The 24,696-nt window shown below is 43.0% G+C and overlaps 1 protein-coding gene across 2 annotated transcripts in view; it reads left to right on the forward strand.

Annotated features, from left to right (window-relative positions):
* The first annotated feature begins 3,333 nt into the window (after window positions 1–3,333).
* Window positions 3,334–24,696, forward strand: part of PLPP3 (phospholipid phosphatase 3) — a 79,269-nt gene continuing 57,906 nt past the window's right edge. Inside the window, exon 1 of one of the 2 annotated variants that reach the window (XR_002831987.1) lies at window positions 3,334–4,055. Coding sequence is in view for 1 of the 2 variants with exons in the window: in XM_006100024.3 (XP_006100086.1) it covers window positions 3,917–4,055 (139 nt within the window). In the remaining variant the exon portion in view is untranslated. The remainder of the gene's footprint in view (window positions 4,056–24,696) is intronic. The other variant, XM_006100024.3, reaches the window with a different exon arrangement.

A 24,696-nucleotide genomic window follows, 5' to 3' on the forward strand; every position in this document is an offset into this window, starting at 1 on the left:
GGAGCAGGCCTAAGCTGCAGTTGGACATCCTTAGCGCTGCTGAGGAGGCAGGAGAGGCTCCCGCCACCACCGCTGTGCTGGCAGCCATCAGCCTGGCTTGTGGCTGAGCAGAGCTCCCCCTGTGGGAGCGCACTGACCACCAGGGGGCAGCTCCTGCATTGAGCATCTGGCCCCTGGTGGTCAGTGTGTGTCATAGTGACCAGTCATTCCCAGTCTTTCTGCTGTTAGGGTCAATTTGCATATTACCCTTTTATTATACAGGATGATACTGACACTATATTTATGACTTACTCAAGTCAATTTTAATGGGCCTCTGTAGTTTCTGTTCCCTTGAAGAGTTATCCAAGTATACTTGTTTGCATACAACTACATGCATCAATTAACACTAGGGTCATTTTGTTATGAAAAAAAAATAGCCCACAGACCTTTGTAAATGGAAATGTAAAACTATCATTTAAGCATCCATTAATTTTTCCCTTTCATTCGCCCCTGGAATAACTGATTTTTATTCTTCTTAAAAATTAGCTGAGTTTAGTCCAGAGAATCTTAAAGCAAAATGGGTTCCTAGTATTCAATCTAGTGCTTACTAAAGTTAACAATCTCACCCTATAACTTTAAAGAGACCAACAATGATTGGTGAGTTATGATATCATTCAACTACAGCAAAAACCTGGCCTTTAAAAATGTTTATTCTTAAATTAATAAAAGTCATTTCACAGATAAGGTGAAGAGAGGTAACTAAACAATTCAAATAATAGAACAGAGTAGTATACAGTGGAATATAAGTGGCCTTTTTTTTTTCTTTTTTAAAAAAATATACTTTTATTGATTTCAGAGAGGAAGAAGAGGGAGAGAAAGATAGAAACATCAGTGATGAGAGAGAATCATTGATCAGCTGCCTCCTACATGCCCCCTACTGGGGCTCGAGCCCGCAACTTGGGCATGTGCCCTTGACCAGAATCGAACCTGGGACCCTTTAGTCCGCAGGCTGACTCTCTATCCACTAAGCTAAACTGCCCAAGACATAAGTAGCCTTCTTAATGGCATGCATGCCCAAGGACTTTTCAAATTCCAAGAAAGAAAAGATCACAGTGGGGTGTAGTTTCAGGAAGGTAAGCACTTTTAAGTTGAAATTCCATAGATACCGATTGATGACTTAGAACTTGAGAGACGATCATAATTGCAAAGAGGGTTGGATGGGCAAGGGAGAGACACTGGGATCCTTGAATTCCTTTTACAATGTCAATAATGGTGAAATCAACCTTGTATTGTTTCTGCTACTTTAACACTTCAAAAGACGACATTTCTCACTGAAAAGCTATCTAAGGAATCTATTCTGTTAGTTACCTGGCTTTTACTCGCTGCTATTTTTTTCCTCTTGGGTACTGTGTCCGAGATTGTCTTGGAGATTCATTTACTCTTAGCTTCCAAAAAAACAGTGATTTTGCCTTTCTTTGTCAGCCCCACCTATTGTTATCCAGTCTGGACTTGAGCTTAATTCAGCAGCCACTAAGCCAGTGGTTCTCAACCTTCCTAATGCCGCGACCCTTTAATACAGTTCCTCACGTTGTGGTGACCCCCAACCATAAAGTTATTTTCGTTGCTACTTCATAACTGTAATTTTGCTACTGTTATGAATCGTAATGTAAATATCTGATATGCAGGATGTATTTTCATTGTTACAAATTGAACATAATTAAAGCATAGTGATTAATCACAAAAACAATATGTAATTATATATTCAATATGTGTTTTCCGATGGTCTTAGGCGACCCCTGTGAAAGGGTCATTCGACCCCCAAAGGGGTCGCGACCCACAGGTTGAGAACCGCTGCACTAAGCGATGTGCCAGGTACTGAGGAGATGCTGTGAAGCAGATAATTTATAGAATGGACTAGTCTTACGACACCAAATCAGACAGTGGCAAGTGCTACCAGAGTGTTATGACAAAGTGTGGAAGGTGAAGTTAATTCTGTCCAGGAGTCAAGAAAGGGCTCCCAGAGAAGGTCACATTTCAGAGGACCTTAAAGCAAGAGAGCATTGTGGGAGCTAGAGAAGGGACAGATGTGCATGATAGGTTGAGGGAGTACGGGAACAAGGGTTGGACTGTGAAAAGACTGTTTGAGAAAGGGCAGGTGGCTCTGGCAGGTGTGGCTCCGTTGGTTGGGTGTCCTCCCATCCACTGAAAGGTTGCTGGTTCAATTTCCGTCAGGGCACATGCCCTTGTCGTAGGCTCAATCCCCAGTAGGGGGCATGAAGGAGGCAGAGGATCAATGTTTCACTCTCACATTGTTTCTGTTCTGCTCCCTCCCTTCCTCTCTTTCTAAAAAAGCAATTAAAAGAAAAGAGAGAGAAAGAAAGAAAGGGCAAGTGGCTGGTAGGGTTATGAAACCCCATATCAAGTATTAAAAGGCTACAGGATGTATAAAAAGAGACATCTGGAAGAAATGTTCATTTATTGTCTACTGTGTACTTAACTCTCTGCTAGGCACTATAGAAAATATAAGGGAAGGCCCTTTCCTTGTGAATGTTTATCTGGAAGTGATTAAGTCACATAAAATAATTTAAAAATAATGACAATCTAAGGTAAAGCATTAGATTGCCCCCAAATGCAAGCTAAAGATAGTATCTCCAGGGCAGGCACCCCTGGCACCGGGGCTGGAGGCTTGAGACTCCTTCACCCCAGAAACAGGAGTAAAACGCATGGAATCCATATATAGAGCACTTCCTATACCCCTGGCACTTTTCTAGGTAGATTAATTAAATCTCCACAATTACACTATATGGGAGAGTTATCTCCAGTTTACATGTGGGGAAACTGAGGCACAGAGCCACAGCCAGGATTCAAACCCACTGAGTCTAGCTCCGGAGTCCTGTAGTCTTTTTCATGTTACTAGCCTCAGAATCTAGCACAGGAATCCGTGCTGGGTGTTAAGATCTTCAGAAAAAGACACAGTTTTCCTTGAATACTTACAGAAAAATGCGATTCAAATAAAAATAAAAACTTGGGGATAAAAAAAAAGACTTGAAAGCCCCAAACTTGTGAGAAGTGCATTTTAGCTGTACAGCCTTAACTTTTGCCTGATCCAAGGCCAGCAAGAAAATGTTTCTTTTTTAATTTATGTATATATATTTTTCTTTTTTTTTTTTTTTTTTTTTTTTTTTCCGTTTGTGACAAACTGATGTTTCTGAACGCTAGGGGCTCCCTGATTCTCTAGTTTGAGAGTAACTTTTCCTTTTAGGATTTTTTTTTGAAGGGGGTGGGGAAAATGTGGCCTTAATTATCCTACGTCTTAGGCAGCTTAAGGAAGGGGCTGTGCTTGCTGAATCCCTTCAGAGCCAAGTGAGGAGGTCCCTCTCGTTCCCTCTCTCTCTTTTTAAAGGACCTCGTGAAATAAAAGTGCAGAAAACAAACCCAAGGCGATCACAACAGCAGCCGCGGCGGCGGCAGCAGCAGGAGGAGGAAAAGTTGGAGCTGGGCTGGCGCTGCGGAGTGGCCGGGCCCCGCGCAGCTCCCATTCATTAAGTCGCCAGCTGCGGAGGAAGGTGGCCGAGCGCCCGCGCTGCCCACTCGCTCGCTCGCTCTCCCAGGCACACGCCAGCCCAGCGCGCCCCGAGCCGCGCAGCTCTGCACAACTTTCTGCTCGGGATTTGGCTCTCTTCCTCTTGGACTTTCGAACGATTTGGGGTTGAGAGAGGAAGAAAGCAGAGGCACCCAAGGGGAGCAGAAAACACCACCGTCTGCGTTGGAAGCAGGCAGCGAAGCCGCACTCTCGGCTCCCTCCCCTCCCCAAACCCGGGCCGACCCGCCACTCTCCCGAGCAGCCTCGGCCAGGAAGCGAGCCCCGCGTCTGCGTGTGTGTCCGCTGTTGCGGGGCGTCTTCGCGGGGCGGGAGGATCGCGCCGCAGCCAGCGCCATGCAAAACTACAAGTACGACAAGGCGATCGTCCCGGAGAGCAAGAACGGCGGCAGCCCGGCGCTCAACAACAACCCGAGGAAGGGCGGCAGCAAGCGGGCGCTGCTCATCTGCCTCGACCTCTTTTGCCTCTTTCTGGGTGAGCGCAGCCCCGCTGTCCCTTGGCCCCTTTTGCCCCGCCGGCCCTCGGCGCGGGTCCCAGCCCGGCGGGGTGCCTGCGCGCGGGGCTCGGCACTTCCTCGCTGGCGCGGGGCCGGCCGGCCGGCCGCCTCTCCGGGCACCGCCGTGCTGTCAGCCCCGGGAGGCCCTCGCTGCGTCTCGGGGCTCCTTCGCTCCCCTTCTGGCCCCCTGGCCCGCTCCCTCCCTGATCCCACCGACGGCCCGGCCTGCACGTGAATGCTTGGGCGTGCTTGGGCTTTCGCGGGCAACTGTAAACCCGCTCCTTAAAAGCCGTCCCACTTGGAAGCCCAGGTGGAATTCCCACGGAAGATGTGGGTCCCGCCTTTTAGAATAGGGGCGGTTGGTTGAACCATGATCTAGAATCAGCGCCTAGATGGTTGCCTTCCGTCCAAGTAAAATGGATCTGCTGGAGCGCCGGGCTCCCGCCTGGAGCCGAGCAGCCTTCCCTTGACTGTATGTAAACATCCAACCCCTTCCGCCGTCGCTGCCCCAGCCCCGCCAGACCTGCAAGCTGGCCTTTCCATTTGCTCCTCTCCTCAACGCCCCCCAGGGGTTTGGAAGGCGGTCTCTAGGGTCTTGGTCGGGGGTACTCATTCTGCAATCACTTCTCACGCGCCTACTGTATGCCAGGTGGTAATTTTAACCAGCCCTCTCCCTGACTCTGGCAGTTCGGGTGAGGAGCCCCATTTCACCGATGAGGAAACTGAGGCACTGGGAAAGCAAGCCACTGTTCAAGTTTTGGGACCATAATGAATGCACCCCAAAACATTCAGGCGAGAGTCCACGTCTGTTTATCAAACTAGTTGGAAGGGCTGTGGGAGTGAAAGGAATTGGAGTGGGAGGGGAAGGATTTATGAACTCCGTGCGGGGAGGGGAAAAGCTATTGACACGAATCTACAGGAGTTCCAAGGTTGAAGTCAGCGTAGAATTTTTATTTTATTTTTTTTAAAGCGAATCATGGTGTAATGGAAAGCGCACAGGACTTGTCATCAGAGCACTGCCACTCGGCCACTTGTTGGGTGTGCCACCTAACCGCCTCCTGGGCCTCAGTTTCCTCCTCATGTCAGTGAGTGGGTTCAACTAGATGCTCTCCAAGGCCCCTTCCTGCATTAAGAACTCGGATTTGGTCCAGGAGCTGTTCTGCCAACTCTGCTAACTGAGAAACATCTGTGTTCCCGATTCAGTTCCCTCCAAATAGAACGCCTGCACTGAGACTTCAGTCCCCTTGGAAATGGATTTGTCCAGGCAGACTGTGCACATTCCCTCTGTTCATGACTTTCCGTAGCAGAGCCCTTCCTGAGGTCCGTCCCTCCTTGGCTTGACAGTCCATGGTAAATTTTGAGAGCCAAAGAAAGACAGGACTCTTAAAAAGAGTTTAAAAGTAAGATTTGGCGCCCTGTAGCTATGCAGAGAGAGGGTTTAGGGTAAAACTGCGCTCTGTGCAGAGCAAGGAAGCTGACTGCAAATCCCATTCCCACCTCTTCATGGAAATTCAACATTAAGATGCTATGTAAAGGAATTGTCACTGGGGGGCCCACCTTCCTGAGGCGGCTGGCTTATTATCATGCACAGTGGGAAGATTAGTCCTTTCTTTGCCAAGCTATTGAATTTTTAAAAGACCCTCCCTGGGCCTGGGGGAGAGTCAGGAAGCACTAAACACATTGAAGCTGTTTGCTGTAAACTTGCCTGGAGCTTCCAGTGTTTACTAGCGAGTTGGGTTGGTGGTGGGGTGAGCTCTTTCTTGCCAGCTGGTGCAGAGTCCTCTCCCACCTCCTACTTGGTGATGAGGAAAGCCCAGCAAGAGCACGCTGGACAGCCTTTGTGCAGCCTGGCTGCTCTCCTCCTCCAGTCCCAAGAGATGGTGTATTATTATTAAAAGAGAAAGAGTGTGAAGGAATTTGTGAAAAGACACACCTATCAGCTCTCTTGTAGGCAGGGACACAGAAACCCCAAGCTGCTCTGTTGTGCATGGAAGGTATGGGGAAGGGAGGAGGGGGCTGTATGTTCCATCTGCCTGGACTCCCTGTGTCACTCCCAAAAGCTAATATTCCAAGCCTCGTTGTTTATTATGTTTACTCACTGTTGGCCTGTTTGAATAAGTGATTTTTGTTTACCCTAAAAAAAGGAATGCTAACAGGACCTTGTATTTTATTACAAGACGCACGTAGCTATCCGCTTAATGCATGTACTTTGCCATTAAAACCATGTCAACTAAGTCATTTCAAAGTGACTTGTTATCAATGCCAACCCTATGCATAGGCCTAATGACAATACCACTAATTAAATGCTTCTAACAACTTTCATGGGGAAAACTGTAAGGTAAATATTTACTTGAGAAATTTATGTGAGAGAACTCTATTTGGCTTCCAAAAGAAAATTAATAACACAACATGTGATTTTAATATTCTACACAACAGTCCTAAAAAAAATTGTTTCTACTTGCTTCACTTTTTGCCCAAGACTGTCAGTATGATTTAATTTTTATATAGTTTTGATCATATGGTCTGGATTACAGAGCACTAATATATTAAAAAGAGACATAGTTTTCTGTTTATTTTCTCACAGGAATATATACCAAGCTTCATCTTCTTGTATCTGGGAAAAAAATAAAAGCTCATGTGCTCTAAAAGTGTTATGCAAGTGGAAATATACAAGCAGTTTAACTTGTTCCACATACCTTTTTGGAATGTTAAATTCTTGGTGAAGAAAAACCCACAAAAGTCCTCTCTTATTTGAAGGCCAAAGTAATCTGGTGTCAGTGAACACCAATGGGAATTTACTTCCCATTGAACAGCTGTTTTCACCTTCACTGACTAATTGCTTTTCTAAATACAGTTACGAATCTTTGCGTGGAAGTTTTTCTGAAATTGATTTTGTTATCCTTGCCATTAAGTAATATATATGCCTCCTGTTTTCTGTGCATTGGTTCTGGTGTATGAAGTTACATGAGAACAGCAGAGAATATTCTCAGGCAAGAAGGGAGGTGCATCTACTATTGTTTGCCTCTTTTTTATGTAAATTAGTGTATGTACTCTTCACTGAAACCCTCATGAAGAGATTCTCTCCATTTCATAGATGAGAAAACCAAATGTCAGAGAAGGGGAAGACAGATTCATACTGAAGTTGATTTGGGTTGATCCCTAATTCTCAGTGAGCATGACTGGAGGCCATCCCCTGTCCTGTCCTATCTGAAAAATCCCCAAACTCAGATTATCATCAGAAAATCCTGAAGCTCAGTTTGCAGAAAATCCTGTCTCTCCACATTTTCTAGTTACCCATCTGTACCTAAGCAGATGGATAAAGGCAGTTCAGTTCTTCTGGTCAGTGGTGTGGCCTTGTTGCTTCATGGCATTATTGTGACTTAGAGCTAGTTCTAGTACTAAGTGATTCCCAGATTTTGAGGCCACCTTTTACCCCCATGAGACTGGTTCCAAAGAAAGAACACAAAGAAGTACATGGCTGTAGCGCAATGCAGAGATTTGGTAAATCTCTGCTGAGCTTCTATTTCTGTGTCATGCCTTCCCTCTACTCTGTCTCCCTCCCTAGTTATGTATTGAGTTCCTCCTTCCAACCCATGCACTTTGCTGGGTAGGCAATTGTAGACAGGTTCAGCTTTTTGTCCTGCGGACCTTGTTCAAGGCCCTTCATTGTCTGAGTCCACTTTCTGGTAGCTCATCTGCAAAATGGGACCAGAATGGCCACTAACTATGTTACTGTGAGGATCAGAAGAAATGCTGGATGTGAAACTTTGTCATATCTAGAGACTTGGACAGTTGCAAGAGATTTATAATCTGGAGCCCTGGATGAAGGTTTTGTGATTGTCTTCATATATTGTGTCTTATTGGTAGATGAGACCATGAACTAAATTGTCAATAATGATATTATAGTGAAGACCATAAACTATTTACTTCAAATAGCAGAATGGCACATTTGCCCAGTAAGCTGAGAACTGATGCTTTCCATTCATTGTTGATCTAAATGGTAGCAGAATTCTTAAGCCCTAGATTTTAAGGTAGCTTCTTGAAATATGTATGTATGTATGTATGTATGTAAGTGGGGGAAGAGAGAGAGAGAGAGAGAGAGAGAGAGAGAGAGAGAGGAGAGAGAAATTTGTTCCACTTCTTTATGCAATCATTGGTTGACTCTTGTATGTGCCCTGATAAGAGATCAAATTCTCAACTTTGGTGCGTAGAGAAGATGCTAACCAACTGAGCTATCCATTGTTGTGATTTAGAGCTAGTTCTAGTAGTAAGTGATTCTCAGATTTTGAGGCCACCTTTTATCCCCATGAGACAATGGTTCCAAAGAAAGAACACTAAGAAGTGATTGGAAGGAGGAACTCAGTACATAACTAGGGCACCATCTAGTCCTCTTTAGAGGAACTTCTTTTGTTCAGAAAAACTGTTCTTCATTTGGCTTTTGATACCAGTAGGTAGGTTAGCTGAGCTCATGGTAGGGATGGGAGATGTTTAAGGAAGCAGATGGTGGTCAGCTTGGTCTGAAGGTCTTGACTCCTGTTCATTCCCCACCAGAAAACAAAAGTTGGTGGGTAAAGTGTCCTGCGGCAAAGGGAAAGAGGTTCAAACAGGTAGAAATGTTGAATTTGGATAGCCAGCGACCCTGCTTTATAATTTCTTGGTTCCAGAATGTCTTAGGCTATTTCTCAATTTGCAATTACATGGTTGAGATCTAATTCCTTCATTCGTCCTAAATATGGGATACATAAAATCATCATGTGTTAGTAAACTATTCACTTTTAATAGTGAGAGGGAGGCAGTGTTGTGTAGTGAAGAGAATGGGCAATTTGGAGCCAGAAACTTCAGATTCCAGGCCATCCAATGCCACCATCTACTTGTGTGGTTATGGACAAGTTGGCTTTCTATGGATCTCAGTTATTTTCCATTGGTATAATGGCTGTTTGGGCAAGATTCTGTCTAATGTCTTAGGCTGCTATGCAACATTCTGTGACCGATTTCAAGAAGAGAGGAATGACATTCACAGTTGTTGACTGTCCACCTCATGCATGCCGTCTCTTTAGCTCTTCATTGTATATTACCTCAGTGAGTCCTCACAGCAATGAGGAGCCTAGAAAAGTTGTGATCCGGTCTTGTACTGCCACTGAATGGCTGTGTGGCTTTGGGAAAATTCACTTAAGGTTTCTGGGCCTTTGTTTCTTTACCATTGCAACAAAGGGAAGGGACTAGATAATCTCTCAGATCCCCTTTAGTGCTAACAATTGTATGGGTCTGTGCTGGTAGGTATTGTGATGTAGAAACCCAGTAATTGCTTCCCTTACTTTTTACCAAAGAACTGGTGCTGACAGTGTGCTTACATTGGTGTTCATTCTGGAGAGAGAGTAACCACTTTTCCTGGTTAACCAAGATGCTGAGAAACAGGCCAGATTTTTCCTTGGCTGGATGTGCCCTTTCACCTGCCCCCTGAAATGTATAGTAATCACAAGCGAACCAGTAAACCAGGTGACTCTCCTTTCTGTTGCTCAGTTAGGATATTCACTATGGGTTTTCAATAACTCAGCTGGTTTTGATAACTCAATATAGAACCACAGAATATAGAAACAGATTTTCATTAGTCAACCGGTGAACCACCTAGCTGAGCACCCTGCATGGCTTGAAATAACGAAGGAACCTCCATTTAGTAGGTAACCCCAGCTGACTTTCCCATTTCCTCATTGTCTGGAATGGCTAGTATTTTTCTTTGCTGCTTCTTCCCTTTCTCGTGTACTTAAGAGATATACCATGGGGGTGTAGCTGCCTTTGGGAGAGATTGCTAAAGCCAGAGTTGGTGGCCTTTTCCACTTTTAGCCCTTTGGATTTCCTGTCCATTTCAGATTCTTTCTTTCCCCCTCCCAGTGCAGTTATTTGGGCTGGCAAGCCCAGTTGGTCACAGGATGATGCTAACGAGACTGTAGTCAAAGAGTCCTTCCCTGTGTAGGCAGTTATATTTATGGAGAAACCCTACCCTGTGTGTCAACTCCATTCAGTACACATTATTTGAGGAGTAATCATCTATTTTGGGGATACCTGCTCATATAGATATTGGTTCCCTTTTATAGATGAGAGATGCATGTGGTGTGAAATATAGATTCACAGCCCCCTTCCTGGGAGAGTCAGATTCAGTAGGCCTTGGGCCAGTGCCTGGGATTCTGTATTTTATCAAAGCTTCGGGTGATTCTCTTTTAAAGCCACTTTGAGAATCACTGTGCTGTTTAACAGCTGATGTCTTAAGGGCAGTTGACTTAGGTAGAGGGCGTTTTGTCCCTGCACTGAATGTTCTGGCACTTTCCACATTGTTAGATTGTCCATACTGTACTTTTTTCCCCATTTGTGGCCACCTGTCTTTCTCAGTAAAGACAATCAAGCTTGTTACAGTTCTTTCAAAAGAAAAAAACTACCTCTGGGTGCCACCCTGAGGTCCCCTGTGATTTTAGGGCAGGGACTTGGGGTCTCCTAATTGCTGAGAGGCTGGGATTTGTTTTTATTTCTGGGTTCTGCACTGAGTTCTAGGTAGCAGAAGTTGCCAACTAACTGACCACTTTGGATGAATGAGGTGTTAACTCTATAAATATTTTCTTTTGAGATACTGAAGTTTGTGTATGAGTGAAACGTGAATGGAATACATTAGATCCCCCAACAGAGCCTTTAAAAGATCACAGTTAGCTTGGCAAATATTGTAGAAACAATACAAGCTTTGGATTCCCATACAGATGAATCTTAGCATCTTGACTTAAAGCTAAGATAGGTATGACATGGGCAAAAATTATTTAACCTTCCCTTGCTTTAGTTTCCTGATCTGTGAAAGAAACAAGCAAACCTAGTGACACCCTTGTGTGAGGACACTCAGATGAGATCATGGATCTGAAAGCACTTTGAAAAGTTGATATCATTATCAGGTATTATGTTGCTGATATTATTCATAATAATAGTAGTGATTTCCTTTCCTTCCTCCATGGTTCTATGGAGTCCTCTTTCATTTTTTGGCAACAGAGTTGCCTGAAATATATGAGGAGAAAAAATTGTAGGAGAATCCTAAGCAAAAAACGAGGCGGAGGGCACACAAATGTTTCCCATTAGCTGAAGAAGTGCAAGGGCAGGTTTTCTGATCTGGGAAAGTTCCAGTGTAGGAACCTCAGTGGCCTTCGGTGGTTGCCTCCTCCTCCCTTGAAAGGAAGAGGCCATATCATCTTAGGAGAAAGACAAATACACCTTAGAAGGTTGGGAGGGGATTTGGACAAATGGTCTGTTTTAGCATCAATTCTTCCCTGTATCTTTTGGCAGCCCAGGGAAAAACCCAACTAAGTAAAACAGCTGTGACTGAAAATGATCAAAATGCTTGTTACCCAGGGTACTTCACATATTTGTTGAAGAAAGAAGTAACTGTTCATATTTATTATTCGTGCTAACCATGTGGTGTAGATATTGGATCCCTTTTATAGATGAGGCAGCTGCAGCTCAGAGAGGTTAAGTAACTTGGACAAGGGCACCCAGCTACTAGGTAGTCACCACAGCGCTTGTCAGCTTAGTTTGTTCCCACTTTTCGATGCAATTAATGCAAGGAAGACTCTTTTCTATTTCAATCCATTTAATTTATTTCAATGTTATTGAGTCCGAATATGTACACTATGTTCTATGGGGCTCAATAGAGGACACAGGATATGAGTCTTACCTCAAGGTTCATTTTGAGCAGTGGAGGAAACAATTTTACATAAATAATTACAAAATAGCTTAGAGTATGCTGAATGAGTCTCTCTGGACATAATAAAGATCATCAGAGCAGTTCTTCATTGACCAGATTCATGGAATTTGAAAGCACCTTGGAGCTATCAATTTCATTAGCAACATTTGTGAAGTCATTTTTTTTTATATCAGTCTTTGAACAGGGGAAGGTTGGGAGGTCTGAGGGGTAAAGCACAGGCTTTATAGAGTCAGACAGATGCAAGTTTACCTAGTATTATTAGCTACATAAACGTAGGCAAGTTACTGAATTTCTCTGAGGCCTCAGTTTCCTCATCTGTAAGATGGGATAATGTGTGCACGTGTGGTTGTGAGGATGTGCCTGGTATAGGACACGATGCACACACACACTCACCAGGTGGCAGCTGCTGTCATCACGGTCATGGAGTCCTACTCAGTGCGTTCAGGTTCAGTGAACCTGAGGCCTGGATTGGTTGGTGAGTAATCGTCCAGTGATCGTGGAAGAGCAGGGCCTAGAACCAAGGTGGTGGCTCTCCACCATTTTGCTTTTCTGGTGTTTACTTCTCAGTTTGAAATTTGATACCATTTATGAGGCAGCATTGTGCAGAGCTATAGTCTCTTCTTTCTCTTGCCCGGGTCAATTAAAAGAGGAACAAGACAAACAGGTTTAACTTTTGATCCAATCAGTGGGTGATAGTTGAGTGAGGCCAGAGATGCATGGGACACATTTGAAGGACTAGGCTGTTTTTGATGTTACTTTTCTTCAAAAACAGCATGTTCTAGAAAGTGCTTGTTACCAAAGGTAGCTGCTGACTGATTTGAGCTCAAACAGGACCATCTTTTTCAGGTGATGTATTCAAGGAGAGAAGAAAGAGAACCCATGTTTTTAAAGTTTTTGCTTTTTTAAAAGCTTCACCACCTCTTGAGGTAGAAATTATTCTCATTTGACTGAGGGGGAAACTGAGTCTCAGATTAAATAATTTTCTCAAGGTCATGCACTAATTGGTGGTCATTCAAAAGAAGTCCATGTCAGGTTCTTGAACATCCTTGTGAAACTATTCTTCCCTTAGGTCCCGATTAAATTATAAATTATGATCTGCATTAAAATTCCCAAATTTAAAACAAACCAAACTAAATAACACACAGAAGACCCAGTTGGAAGCTTTTGAAAGGAACTTGGTGATTTCTGTGCGCTTTGAAAGTATATATTGCAATCAGAGTATTGGTGGGAAGTGTGTTTTTGAGGTTTGTTACAAATTGACAAAATTATATGCCTAGAGAGTTCTGTAGAGAAATGCAAATCAGTATAGGCACCTTGTCATAATAAGCAGTATGCTTTGGTTCCTGTTTATGTATCCCTAAAACACATAATACACATGATTACATTGACACGAAGGAAGCCTTCTCATTGATGCTTTCTTTATATCTAGCCCCCAAATTAGTTTGCGGTATCAATCATATAATTTCTAGAGAGTCTATTTAATGAAGTCTATGTTTGTGTCTGTCTTTTCAAGTGTACATCCTTTGCAGATATTTCTTGAGCACCTACTGTATGCTAGATCCAGGGGGTTCCTTGCCCTTTAAGAATCCCAGGCTGGTGAATGGGGAACTTTTGCATCTCTCTCTCTCTCTCTCTCTCTCCTCTCTCTCTCTCTCTCTCTTTCTTTTTTTTTCTCTCTCACATACACACACACACACACACGCGCACGCGCGCGGATGCGCGCGGATGCTGACTTTGTCGTGGTAAGGGAGGGGTATAACAGCTTGGTGAAGAGTGATGAAGTTTGCTTAAGGGCATGGACCTGGGTCCTGCAGGAGAGAAAATAGCTCATAAGCCATGAAGGGGGAGAGGGTATTGTAGCCAAGGAACAGCAGGTGCTGAGATGAGGTGGTGCACTTGGGAAGGGTGAGTATTGGAGGGTAAGTGTGGTGTCTTTGCATTGAGTGGGGCGAGTGGATCTGGGAGATGAGGCTGGAGGAAGAGGTTGGAGCGAGCTTAGAAGGCAGGCTGCAGATAGCAGGCAGCGAAGGAACTTGAACTTTATTTAGGAGCACCAGCAGAGCAAATAAAGTTTTATTTTTGTTTTCCTTTTTCTTTTATTATGGAAAATTTCATATAGAAATGAAACACAATATAAAGCGGGGAGTGGAATTGCTGGGTCACAGGGTTAACTCCATGTTTAACTTTTTGAGGAACTGCCAAACTGTTTTTCCATAGTGGCTGCACCATTTTAGAAATAACAAGGTTAGTTAAAATATGTAGAGCAAAATACAAAGGTTTTACAGACAATGTTTAGATGAACATATTTGTGAAAAAAAATTTAAGAGGGGAGACCAGCTGGGAAGCAGGTGAGAGCTGACCCTAGGCATTGGAGAGAGCGGAGACGGGGATGGGCAAGAAAGAGATTACAGGTGGTTCCTGGTTCCTGACTCCTGGCTGGGAACTCCTGAACTGTGGCCATGCTGCTCCCTCCACAGATACCTCCAATACAGTGTTTATAGAAGACTTGAAAAATCCATGTGCTAGGATTAGTCAGTGCATCTTCATGATCATAGCCTAATTAGAAAGAGGAGGCTGTACTTATCTTTTTAAATGTCTCAAATGCCCCTTAAAATAAATGGACTGTTAGAAATGCTCTTGGTTTACAGAGATGGAGATGGTTTTTCTTGGGTAGTAATGGCATCTTAAAAAGTTTTATTGAGATACTAGAGGCCCTTTGCATGAAATTCGTGCATGGGTAGGGCCCCTAGGACTGGCCGGTGGTCAGGGGCGATCGGGGCCTTCTGGCTGCTGGCCAGGGCCTTCCTTCATTCCGCACCACCCCCTGGTGGTCAGCGTACGTCATAGTGAGCAATCAAACTCCTGGTCTCCTGGTCAAACTCCCAAGGGGACAATTTGCATATTAGGCTTTTATATATATAGATAATTCATCATACCATACAATTCATCCATTTAAGCGTACAGTTTGCCAGATTTTAGTGTACTAGTATTCAGAGTTGGGCCTTCATCACCACTTTCAATTTTAGAACATTTTCATCATTCCAATAAGAAACCTGTACTCATATTAGTCACTCCTGATCTATCCTCGTCATCCCCCCCATCCTGTGGCAACCACTAATCAACCTTCTTTTCTATAGATTTGCCTATTCTGGACATTTCTTGTATCAGTGGATTCATATGTTTTCGTTTTTTGTGACTGGCTTCTTGCACTTAGCATCAAATGTTAAGGTTTATCCATCTTGTATTGTGTGTGTTTAGCATGTATCAGTACTACATTTACTTTTGTTGCCAAATAATATTCCATTGTATGGACGTACCACATTTAATTTATACATTTATCGGTCAGTGGACATCTGGGTTATTTCTATTTTTTGACTATTATGCATTGTGCTGCTAGGAATATTCACGTACAGATGTTTGTGTAGCCATGTGTTTTCAATTCTCTTGAGTGTATATACTCAGGAGTAGAATTGCTGGATCATATGGTAACTCTATGTTTAACTTTTTGTGAAACTGCCAAATTATTTTCTATAGTGGCTGTACCATCTCAGAAACATATTAGGATTAATTAAAAAATGTAAGGAAAAAATACAAAAGTTTTACCAAAGACTGGAATTAACATATTCATGAAACCACTCTAGTGTTGCTTTGTTCTTAAGGGCATTTTTCACAAAGAAACAAAGTTTTTAATCACTTAGTAATGTCACTAGATTTAAGATGAGTGAGCAGAGGACAATTAAGATGACTGGGGAATGAGTGCTGGGTGGTCAGCCAGACCCGCTCACCCACTGAGCAAAATACTTACACAAACCAGGCTGTGACAAGCAGGTTCCTGCCTCAGCAAATGAACAAAAGCCTTGGATCTTCAGAGTTCCTGGAAAATAGTTAAAAGTACAAATATTAATAAACCCACATATTCCTAGGATCTGCTTTACAAGAGGTTTTCTTTTTAATCCTCACCCGAAGATATGTTCCCATTGAATTTAGAAAGGAGGGAAGGAAGGGAAGGAGGAAGAGAAAGGGAAACATTGATCAGTTGCCTCCTTACACCCCTTGACTGGAGATCTAACCCACAACCAAGATATGTGCCCTGACCTGAATCGAACCCTCCACCTTTTGGTGACTCCAACCAGCTGCGCCACCTGGCCAAAGCAACTTTACAAGGTTTTTAAGACCATGAAATAGAACTGTAGTTTCCGATAAGGTTGGTAATTCACACCTTTCGCCCTGTGTACGTAATTATCATCTCAGAAATTAAATCACCATGCATCTTTTAGACTCATGCATTGGATGCTTGGAGATATTAAAGAATATAAGGCACAAATACAAACTTTTAGGGATTAGTTGGGGCATCAGGTTATAAATTGCACTTACAAGTGCATGAAAATTAAACCACAGATATTACAAGAGGTGAGGAAAAGGCATTCACCTTTATTACTAGGAGCTTTAGATGACATCTTACTTAATCTTCTCAATAGCCTGGTTTTGCAACTCAGAGAGGTAAATGATTTGCCCAGGTTCACGGCTAATATTGTGTTGGGGCTGGTGTTTGGACTCCAGCCTGACTAAATAATGACAGTTGCTAACATTTATCTAGTGCTAGCTTTGTACCTCCCACTGGCTTAAGCAGTGTGTGTGCATTCTCTTATTTAATCCTCCTATGAGTCCTTATTACTGCTATCTTCATTTTACAGAACTGAGGTTCAGAGGGGTTATAAATAACCTACGAAATATGCAGCAAGTGAGTTGGAGAGTGGGGCCTGAGAAGTCTGTCTCGTGAGACCAATCTTAACCACTCGGCTTTACTGCGTATGTTTTCCGACTGTCTCTAAGGCCCCAATTTTCCCCAACCCCATGCTAGCTTTCACATCAGCAACACAAGATGCATTGTCCAAAATGAGTGACACCTGCGATCCTCACCGTGGGTTCTTTGGACTAATAAAGACCAATTAGGACAATCATGAGGCATCTTAGGCTCTTTTCAGTGCTTTAATGATATATAATGGGTATCGTAGAGTTCCCAATGATTGGCTGGCTCTGAATAACTCAGAGCATCTGCATCCGGCTTGTCAGTTGAATTTGGAATGGCACCTTCCAGTTCTCTCCTGGCTTGCTGGTCATTTTCATGAACCTGGAGATGGGGCTGGCACTTTGTATACTTTGATTAACCTAAGTGGAGAAATGATTTTAAACAGTTTACTTGGTAGATAAAGACATCTTGCTGACACGACAGAGGCTTAAGAAGGAACTGTGAGGGGTCTTCGGTGGTGAAAAGGTGGGACATCCCAGAATGGATAAGCAGCTCTGTGAATCTAGAAGAGAGAAAGAGCATGGGTTCCCAGGAAGGAGGAGGGGTTTGAACTAGGCCTTTGTCCCTCATATCAGGCAGCAGCAATGGGTCACCGTGGGACCGATCGGCTGTCCTTGTGGTTTGGTGTAACCTTTGGGTCACATTGAGAAATTTTAAGCTTCTCTGATTAGTGGCTGTGGGTGCTGCACCTTCATTAAACGCAGTAAATAGACCTTCCACTAGTAGCCTCTTCCCCACATTATGACCCACATTGTTGTCAAGTTAGCAACCACGGGCAGGAAGTGGCAGGAATGCTTCTCATCCACACAGTGGATTTCATTAGACACTTGCCCATAGAGCTGTTTTGGTCAATTCAGCTTGTGTGGGTTTTTAGGGACGAATGGCCTAATACACTATTTCTCATCATTGCATTTGTCTTGCTGTCATCTTGGCCCTAGTAGATATTTTGCATAGTGTCTCCTTTTGATGCAACTGCATATACCATGATCATAGGGAGGAACTTCTGGCAGGCTGAGGTTTTAAACATATTTCCAAGGTGTTACCAATTTTCTTGAGTCTTTGGTTTAGTGGGCTTCTCATTTAAATCTGTTTGGAAAGCCAGGTTCCAATGATATGGGCAGCTCTCACTCTTGTGAACTATTGCTTCGGAGGTTCTATATCTCAGGCATCGTGTAGATGCGGAATTCGCAGGGGTTGGCTGGAAATTAAAATACACTTCTTGGGTTAAAACATTCTCTTAAAGTCATTGATGGGGTTGAAGAACCTATAATTATAATTTTTCCTTACACGGGTTATTTAAGGTTGTGCTTGCTTCAGCTGAGAAATTAAAACATTTATTATTCATGAATAATCTCTTTCACGGAACGGTTCTACCAAATGATGATGGATGCACCTGAGATTTGAATGGAAATATCCTTTTCCTGCTTCCATTGATGTTTCTCATTCTAGATCTCCAGCTCTCCAGACGTGAAAAGCCAACATAAACAAACCATCAAAACCACCACACCCAGGATATCATTATTTCCAAATGTCAGCTGGAAAAGGAACATTTTTGAACTTTTATAGTTAGGCATATTCACGTGTCTCATAAAACTGAACAATCCTGAAGGGGAGATACTGCTCTAATCGATTTTGCAGATGAGGCAGTTGCCCTTTGCAGAGGTTAAGGGACTTGCTGGGAATCCTGCAACTGGAAAATGGAAGAGCATCTGTGATAAGAACCAACATCTATGGTCTTTCTTCCAACAATGAAGGCTGGCATTGGACTGACAACTATTTTCCATAATAAGCATATGAAGAAAGCAGGCAAACCAGAAAGTTTTCAAATGAAATTATCCAGTATTGTTAAGTGTTCAACTGTGATTTGGGTTTTAAAGCCATTTGCTATGTTGCCTATTTCATTATAAATTCCTAGAGGATAGAAATTAGACTTAAAACCTCTGAGTAGGAAGGGTGTGTGAACTTGACTGAATAATTCTGTGGTAGGCAGTAGTGTAGGGGGCTTTACATGCATTGTTCACTTGCTCGGATTTCACAACAACTCTAAGAAGGAGGAGGTTGGAGTTCGTTTCAGTTTTCCACAACCTGGTCAGCAATGTCCATCGCTACTCTTCTGAGTGGTTGGGTGGTGACACACCGTATTAATAATTCAACTAGTTAGTCACTGGCAGAGATGGCTTGTTAAGATTCCAGGGGAAGTGCTTTGCTAGAATTGGCTTTGTGCTGGTCACTCAGACCATGCATCCACTTTTATTGCAAGTTTGTCAGTGACCAGCTCAGCTCCAGTTCTGTGGAGCCTCAGAAGCAAAGGGCAGAAGCCATGGCAGGAAAATACTCTGCCAATTTCATACGGAAATGGAATGACTTCTCTGCCGAGGGATAGAACTGCAGATTGTATTGTTAATTCTTCTTCTTATCAGTCTTCTCCAAAGGCGTGTAAAAGCCAGGGAAACCCAGCATTTGGAGCAGAGTAGCCCAGTCTTTGGTTAAAGGCTCTGTGTACTTCCCAGGCTATTGTCGGGCTGCTATTCAGCTGGGATTTGAATGGTGGTGGTGTGATTAGCATGAGAGCAAGTGTATAATGTAGGTCTTTTTTCCCCTTTTCTAAAAGAAGTTTTGTGGCATTTCTTTTTCTGACAGAGTTGGCATGATGCTTTGACAAACACAGACCAATGGAAAACTTAAACAGGACCCCGAGAAGGCCCGTTTGTACAGAGCCTTCCTACTTAGAATGCAGAGCAGCAGAGCAGCTGGCAAGAGACACCTCAGATCATAGGAGTCGTAGCAGGGGCTGTTCCTCCACTGTGGACCGGTGATGAATGGGAAATACAAGACCAATGGGGAAGTGGACCCTGGGCTCTTGACTATTCTCTGTTATCGGAAACTACAGATGAGAACATTCCTGGGACTCGATTGTCTAAATTATCTGTTCCTCAGTATTTATTGAGATAACTACAAAGCACTGAGGGAGATACAAGAAACACCAGAGGTGGCTCCTGCATTCACGGGGCAGGTGAGAGGATGAGGAAATAGACACACCACCCGCAGATGGAGAAAACTTGGTCAGGTGTCTTGAGCTGGTCATTGAGTGACATTTTTTAAAAGTTTAAAAAATCTAGCTAAGGGCTGAGCAGGGCGCTGTTTCTAGCTTTGCTACGTTAGCTGGGTGACCCTTGGCAAATCGCTGCCACTTTAGGCATGATAAAGTGAGGGCGATGATTCACTTCCTGCCTACCTCATAGAGCTGTGGAGACCAAAGGGTATCCCATCACGAATATACAGGAAAATGCTCTGAAGCATATGACTGTAAAGTCCTATTTGTGCAAGGGATATAATTTTCTTTTGTCTTCTGAATCTGCTCTCTCCAATCTATTTCTCACCTATTTTAGGCACATGCTATTATACACCAAGAGCTGAAAACATTTCTTTACAGGTTTTTCCCTAGGGTGATGGTTTCTCCTGTGTATATCCTTTTTTTAAAAAAAAATTTTAATTGATTTCATAGATGAAGGGAGAGGGAGGGAGAGAGAGAGAGAGGGAGAGAGAGAGAGAGAGATAAGTATCAATGATGAGAGAGAATCATGGATCGGCTGCCTCTTGCAAACCCCACACGTGGAATCAAGACCAAAACCAGGGCATGTGCCCTGACCGGGAATCGAACCATGACCTCCTGGTTCATAGGTTGATTCTCAATCACTGAGCCACGCCGGCTGGGGATTCTCTGTATATCCTTTATGCAGTGAGTTTACAGGAGTTATTTCTCAAAATGGCAGCTCTGATCATATAGGTTCTTCCCTCCAGAACAGAACTTTTATGACGCCCTTGCTAACTACAGAATAAACATCTTAGTATATTTGAGACTCTTCAGAATCTGGCCCCCACCAACCCTTTCTACTCCCTGTTTATTCCATTGTTTCCCATCCCCTCTACTCCCCCTCCATACCTCGTGCCAGATGCTCCAGTCTGTGGCTAGCCCAGGCACTTTCCTGCCATGCCATTCTTTTTGCTTGGTATGTGCTACTCTTGTTACTCAATTCAAGTCCACTCCCTCTGTGAAGCCTTTCCTGATTTTCTCTGAGCAGAATTAAGTCTTTTTTAAAAATATGTTTTTCTTTCTTTCGTTCTTTCTTTCTTTTGTTCTTTCTTTCCTTCTTTTTAGAGAGAGAGAGAGAAAGGAGAAGGAGAGAGAGAGAAAAACAACAACAACATTGATCGGCAGGGATCAAGCCCACAGCCTGGGTATGTGCCTTGACCTGGAATCTGCTGGTAACCTTTCAGTGCATGGGATGATGCTCAACCAAGTGAGTCACACTAGCCATGGCCAGAATTAAGCCTTCTTTGGGCTTCTATAGCACTTTGTGTTGACCTTTCTGATGTAAATTTTTGATTTGTTTTCACAATTTTGTATGGTTCCATCTTAATAGATTATAACTTCCTTGTATATAATAGGTGTTCAAACATTTTTATTGATGAAAATGTCAATAAAAAGTTATTTTAGAAAATGCAGACAAGAAGCAAAAAGAAAATTTTTGTTACCTATACTACTGAAACCCTAAAGTAGCCACAGGCACAGTATCTCTTTCTATAAATAGCTGAATTATTATTAAGTATAATTATAAAGCTAAACACCGGGTGCTTAATACGTACCTCCTGCAAGTCAGTATGATGAAATGGAAAAAACCTTTGCTTGCTGAAGTTTGTAACAGCCCATAATGAAGTATTAACTAACTCGGGAGGATTGGGACTCTGTAACTTAAGAGCACCTAGGTATTTTAAGTTCAACTTTGCGTTCATATAGTGTTTTGAACTTGGTCAACAGTCTGAATTTGTACTAACCATGATGGCTTCTATTAAAAAAAAAAGTTTAACTTACCTTAAAAGGGCTGAATTTAGAATGGGTGATTCTTCTCATCCTGCCTTGCTTTAAGGAGGGCCTCTGAATGGGAAAGTAGAAACCTCCTCCTGTGGAGAAAAGACGCCCAAGCTGGGAGTCAAGAAATCTGGGTTTGCATCCTGACTTTGTTGCTAACTTACTGGGTCGCCTTGGCCAACTAACTTTCCCTCTCTGTAGCTCTGTTGCCTCATCTGTGACATGGGACAATGAAATCTTCCAGCATGAAGAATTCCCTAATTCTCTTGCCCAACGGGGTACTTCTGCTGAAATCCCTATTTCTTAAAATATGGTGAAGTTCTCACTTCAAGGGAGGAAGGTAACGATTTTCTCCTTCAACCTTTTTCTGTTTGATCATATTGCCATAGTTGTTCTTAATTCTGTCACTCCAAAAGTATTTGGATCATTGCTTTTATCTATGGAAAAACTTTAAAACAATCCCCTACTGTACCAGCACACTGCATGTTTGTATGTTTGCCTTGTTAGATATTTATTTGGGTTTCTTTTGCTTCTCGGTTCTGAGAGGGCTGACATTGAAATACCAAAGTGTCTGATTCAGAAGAGAACGGACCTAACAGTATAGCGCACCTAATGTGTTCCTGATGCTTCATGTGTTTTATTCAGTCCCTGCAGTATCCTTGTGGAATGGGTATATTACTCGAGTTTACAGATGATAGAAGTGAGGCACAGAGAGGTTAGGTATTAGGAATTAACCCCAGCACTGTGTATCTCATTTCAAAATTCAGGCTTCAAGACTATAATCAATCCTCCTACTCTCACCCCCATCCAGGCCACACAACCCCTCTAAATCATCTTTTCTTGGTTAGTATGAAGCCTCTGCTTAATACTTGCAGTGATGGCGAGTTTATTCCTTGGGGGCAGTTCTAATTGTTCAAAAGGTTATCTTAATATGCAATCTACCTTCCTATAATTTTAGCTCAGCATCAACTATGTTTAGTTTCATGTTGATAAATAATTACTAGCACTAATAATAATGTTACTCAGTCTTATAATTAAAGGCCCCTGAGTAAATGGTAGTGATGCGTCATTTCCACAAACATTCATTGAGCCCCTTGAGTGTACCTGGTACCTAATGATGAATGGGATGTGGTCCCTGCCCACTCCCATTTTATAGATGGGAAAACTGGACTCAGAGAAGTTAACTGGCTTAGGAAATGGGTAAAATCCAGAGGAAACAAAATTCTTACCTTGTACAGATTAAAGTTTAAATCCACTAGATACCATATTTTAAAGTATCCCTTTACACTCTCGATTTGGTTATTCTGCAAATCAGATATTGGCCCCACGTGTCAGTAATCTACAAGCATCTTAAACCTTAACATAATATCCCAAAGCACAGCAATTCAGGGATGGGCAAAAGTAGGTTTATAGTTGTGCATATGGAACATAATACAATAATAATAATACCAGCATAAACTGTGTTTTACGTATTTGCAACTGTAAACCTACTTTTCCCCACCCCTAAATATTCTTTTTGTGAAAATATTCCAGAAATAGGATTACTTTAGAAGGGAACAACCCTCTCAGCATCCCTCCAAGTTCCTGCCAGCCTTATTTTGAGCGCACAGGTGTTCTCACTGACATCCACCTTCATCCTTACTGGCCTCATTGTTTCCTAGACCCACCCCACAGGTGTCTGCCTTCTGGCCTTTGATCATGTCTGTTCCCTTCAAAGCACCCTCCCCTTCTTCTCTGCCTATGGGAAAGGGTACTCCTGATTAAGGCTGGTTTCTGCTCACCCCACTTCCTCACTACTTCACCTTTGGAATACTTCCCCCTCATTTCAAAGTCATTGCCAGTTCTGGGACTAGTTAGTGACCTTAAACAAATCACTTACACTCTGTTGGCCCAACTTTTCCTTATCTAAAGAATGGGGCAGAATTAGATGGTTTTAAGGTCCGCTGAGGCCATCAAATGAAAAAGACTGCACCTAGGACAGTGGGGGGTCTTGACCACGTTGAATTGTTGAGTCCTGTCGCAGGGTTGTGACATGAGAGGCGCCTTGAAGATATTCGCCATCAGTTTTAAACTCGGAGTTGTAAAGTGTTAAACTTATATAAGAGGCAGCGTGGCTCAAGAGAAAGAGGATTTTGTTTAGGGGTCAGGCGATTCTGGGCTCAAATCTTGGCCCCACTATTGGCTAGCTTACCATCTGAGGCAAGGGTTGGATCCTCCCTGACCTTCAGTTTCCTCATCTGTGAAATGGGGACAATAATTCCTGTCTTACTGGTTGTCCCAAGATTAGAAGATGTGTGGCAGGGAGCAGGTTCTTCCACATTAATCTATCCTGCATCCTAAAAACTTTTTGTTTGGGAACTGTTATCTGTCATAGATAATTAGCAAGCTTCAGAACAAACAAGTGTATAAAAGAGTGCTACCTGGATTTATAGCATCTGTAATAGACAGTGTGGATTAGGTGCCATTTATCTGATCTTTGAAAAGTAGCTTTGGAATCCTTCCAGAGCACCATATGGCACCTGCACGATAGCCGCCTTCCCATCTGCACTTGCTTTAGGAAGGTGTTTTCCAGTTGGGAGAGAACATGTTGAATATTTGTCTTTAGTGCATTCCAGTGTTCTGAGGCAAAACTTGCCAGAGATTGAGCAGAGCATATTAACCAATATCATTTAAAGTTGATTAAAACTATCATCTTAATTAAATACAAGAGAACAAGAAGTTCTCAGTCTTCTGGTAGCAATTAACGACTAAAGAGTCAATTTGAAGTTGTTTTTGCAACTCTTAAAATAATACTCCCCCCCCCCCCCCCCATGAAAAGAGTTTCTTAGCTAGAGACATGCCCTCACATTGAGGTTTTTGAAAGCTGTTAGGACCACAAACCTTCTGGCAAAGCCTTCTGCTGCCAAGGCATCGGAGTTCTCAAAAGCAAGAGGGTTCAAGCTCAGGATACGCTGATTTGGAAAGAGAGCCCAAACAAAGGGCCTTTGAGGCAGGAAACTGGGCTTTGGCTTCAGCACAGAGCAATGTGGGGTTGGAAATGCGCCCTGGGACTTGCTGAGTTGAAGAGGGACTAGGAGATCGATGGATGGAGGAAGTATAAAGTTTCTCAATACAGTGAGAGTTTATTTCTAAACCCTCGAAAGTTGGTTTCAGATGCGCTATCTAATCTCCTGTCGCGCTCTTTACTGCGTGCCTATAAAATGTGGG

This window comes from Myotis lucifugus, unplaced genomic scaffold, assembly GCF_000147115.1.
Source record: "Myotis lucifugus unplaced genomic scaffold, Myoluc2.0 scaffold_296, whole genome shotgun sequence".
NCBI lineage: Eukaryota > Metazoa > Chordata > Mammalia > Chiroptera > Vespertilionidae > Myotis > Myotis lucifugus.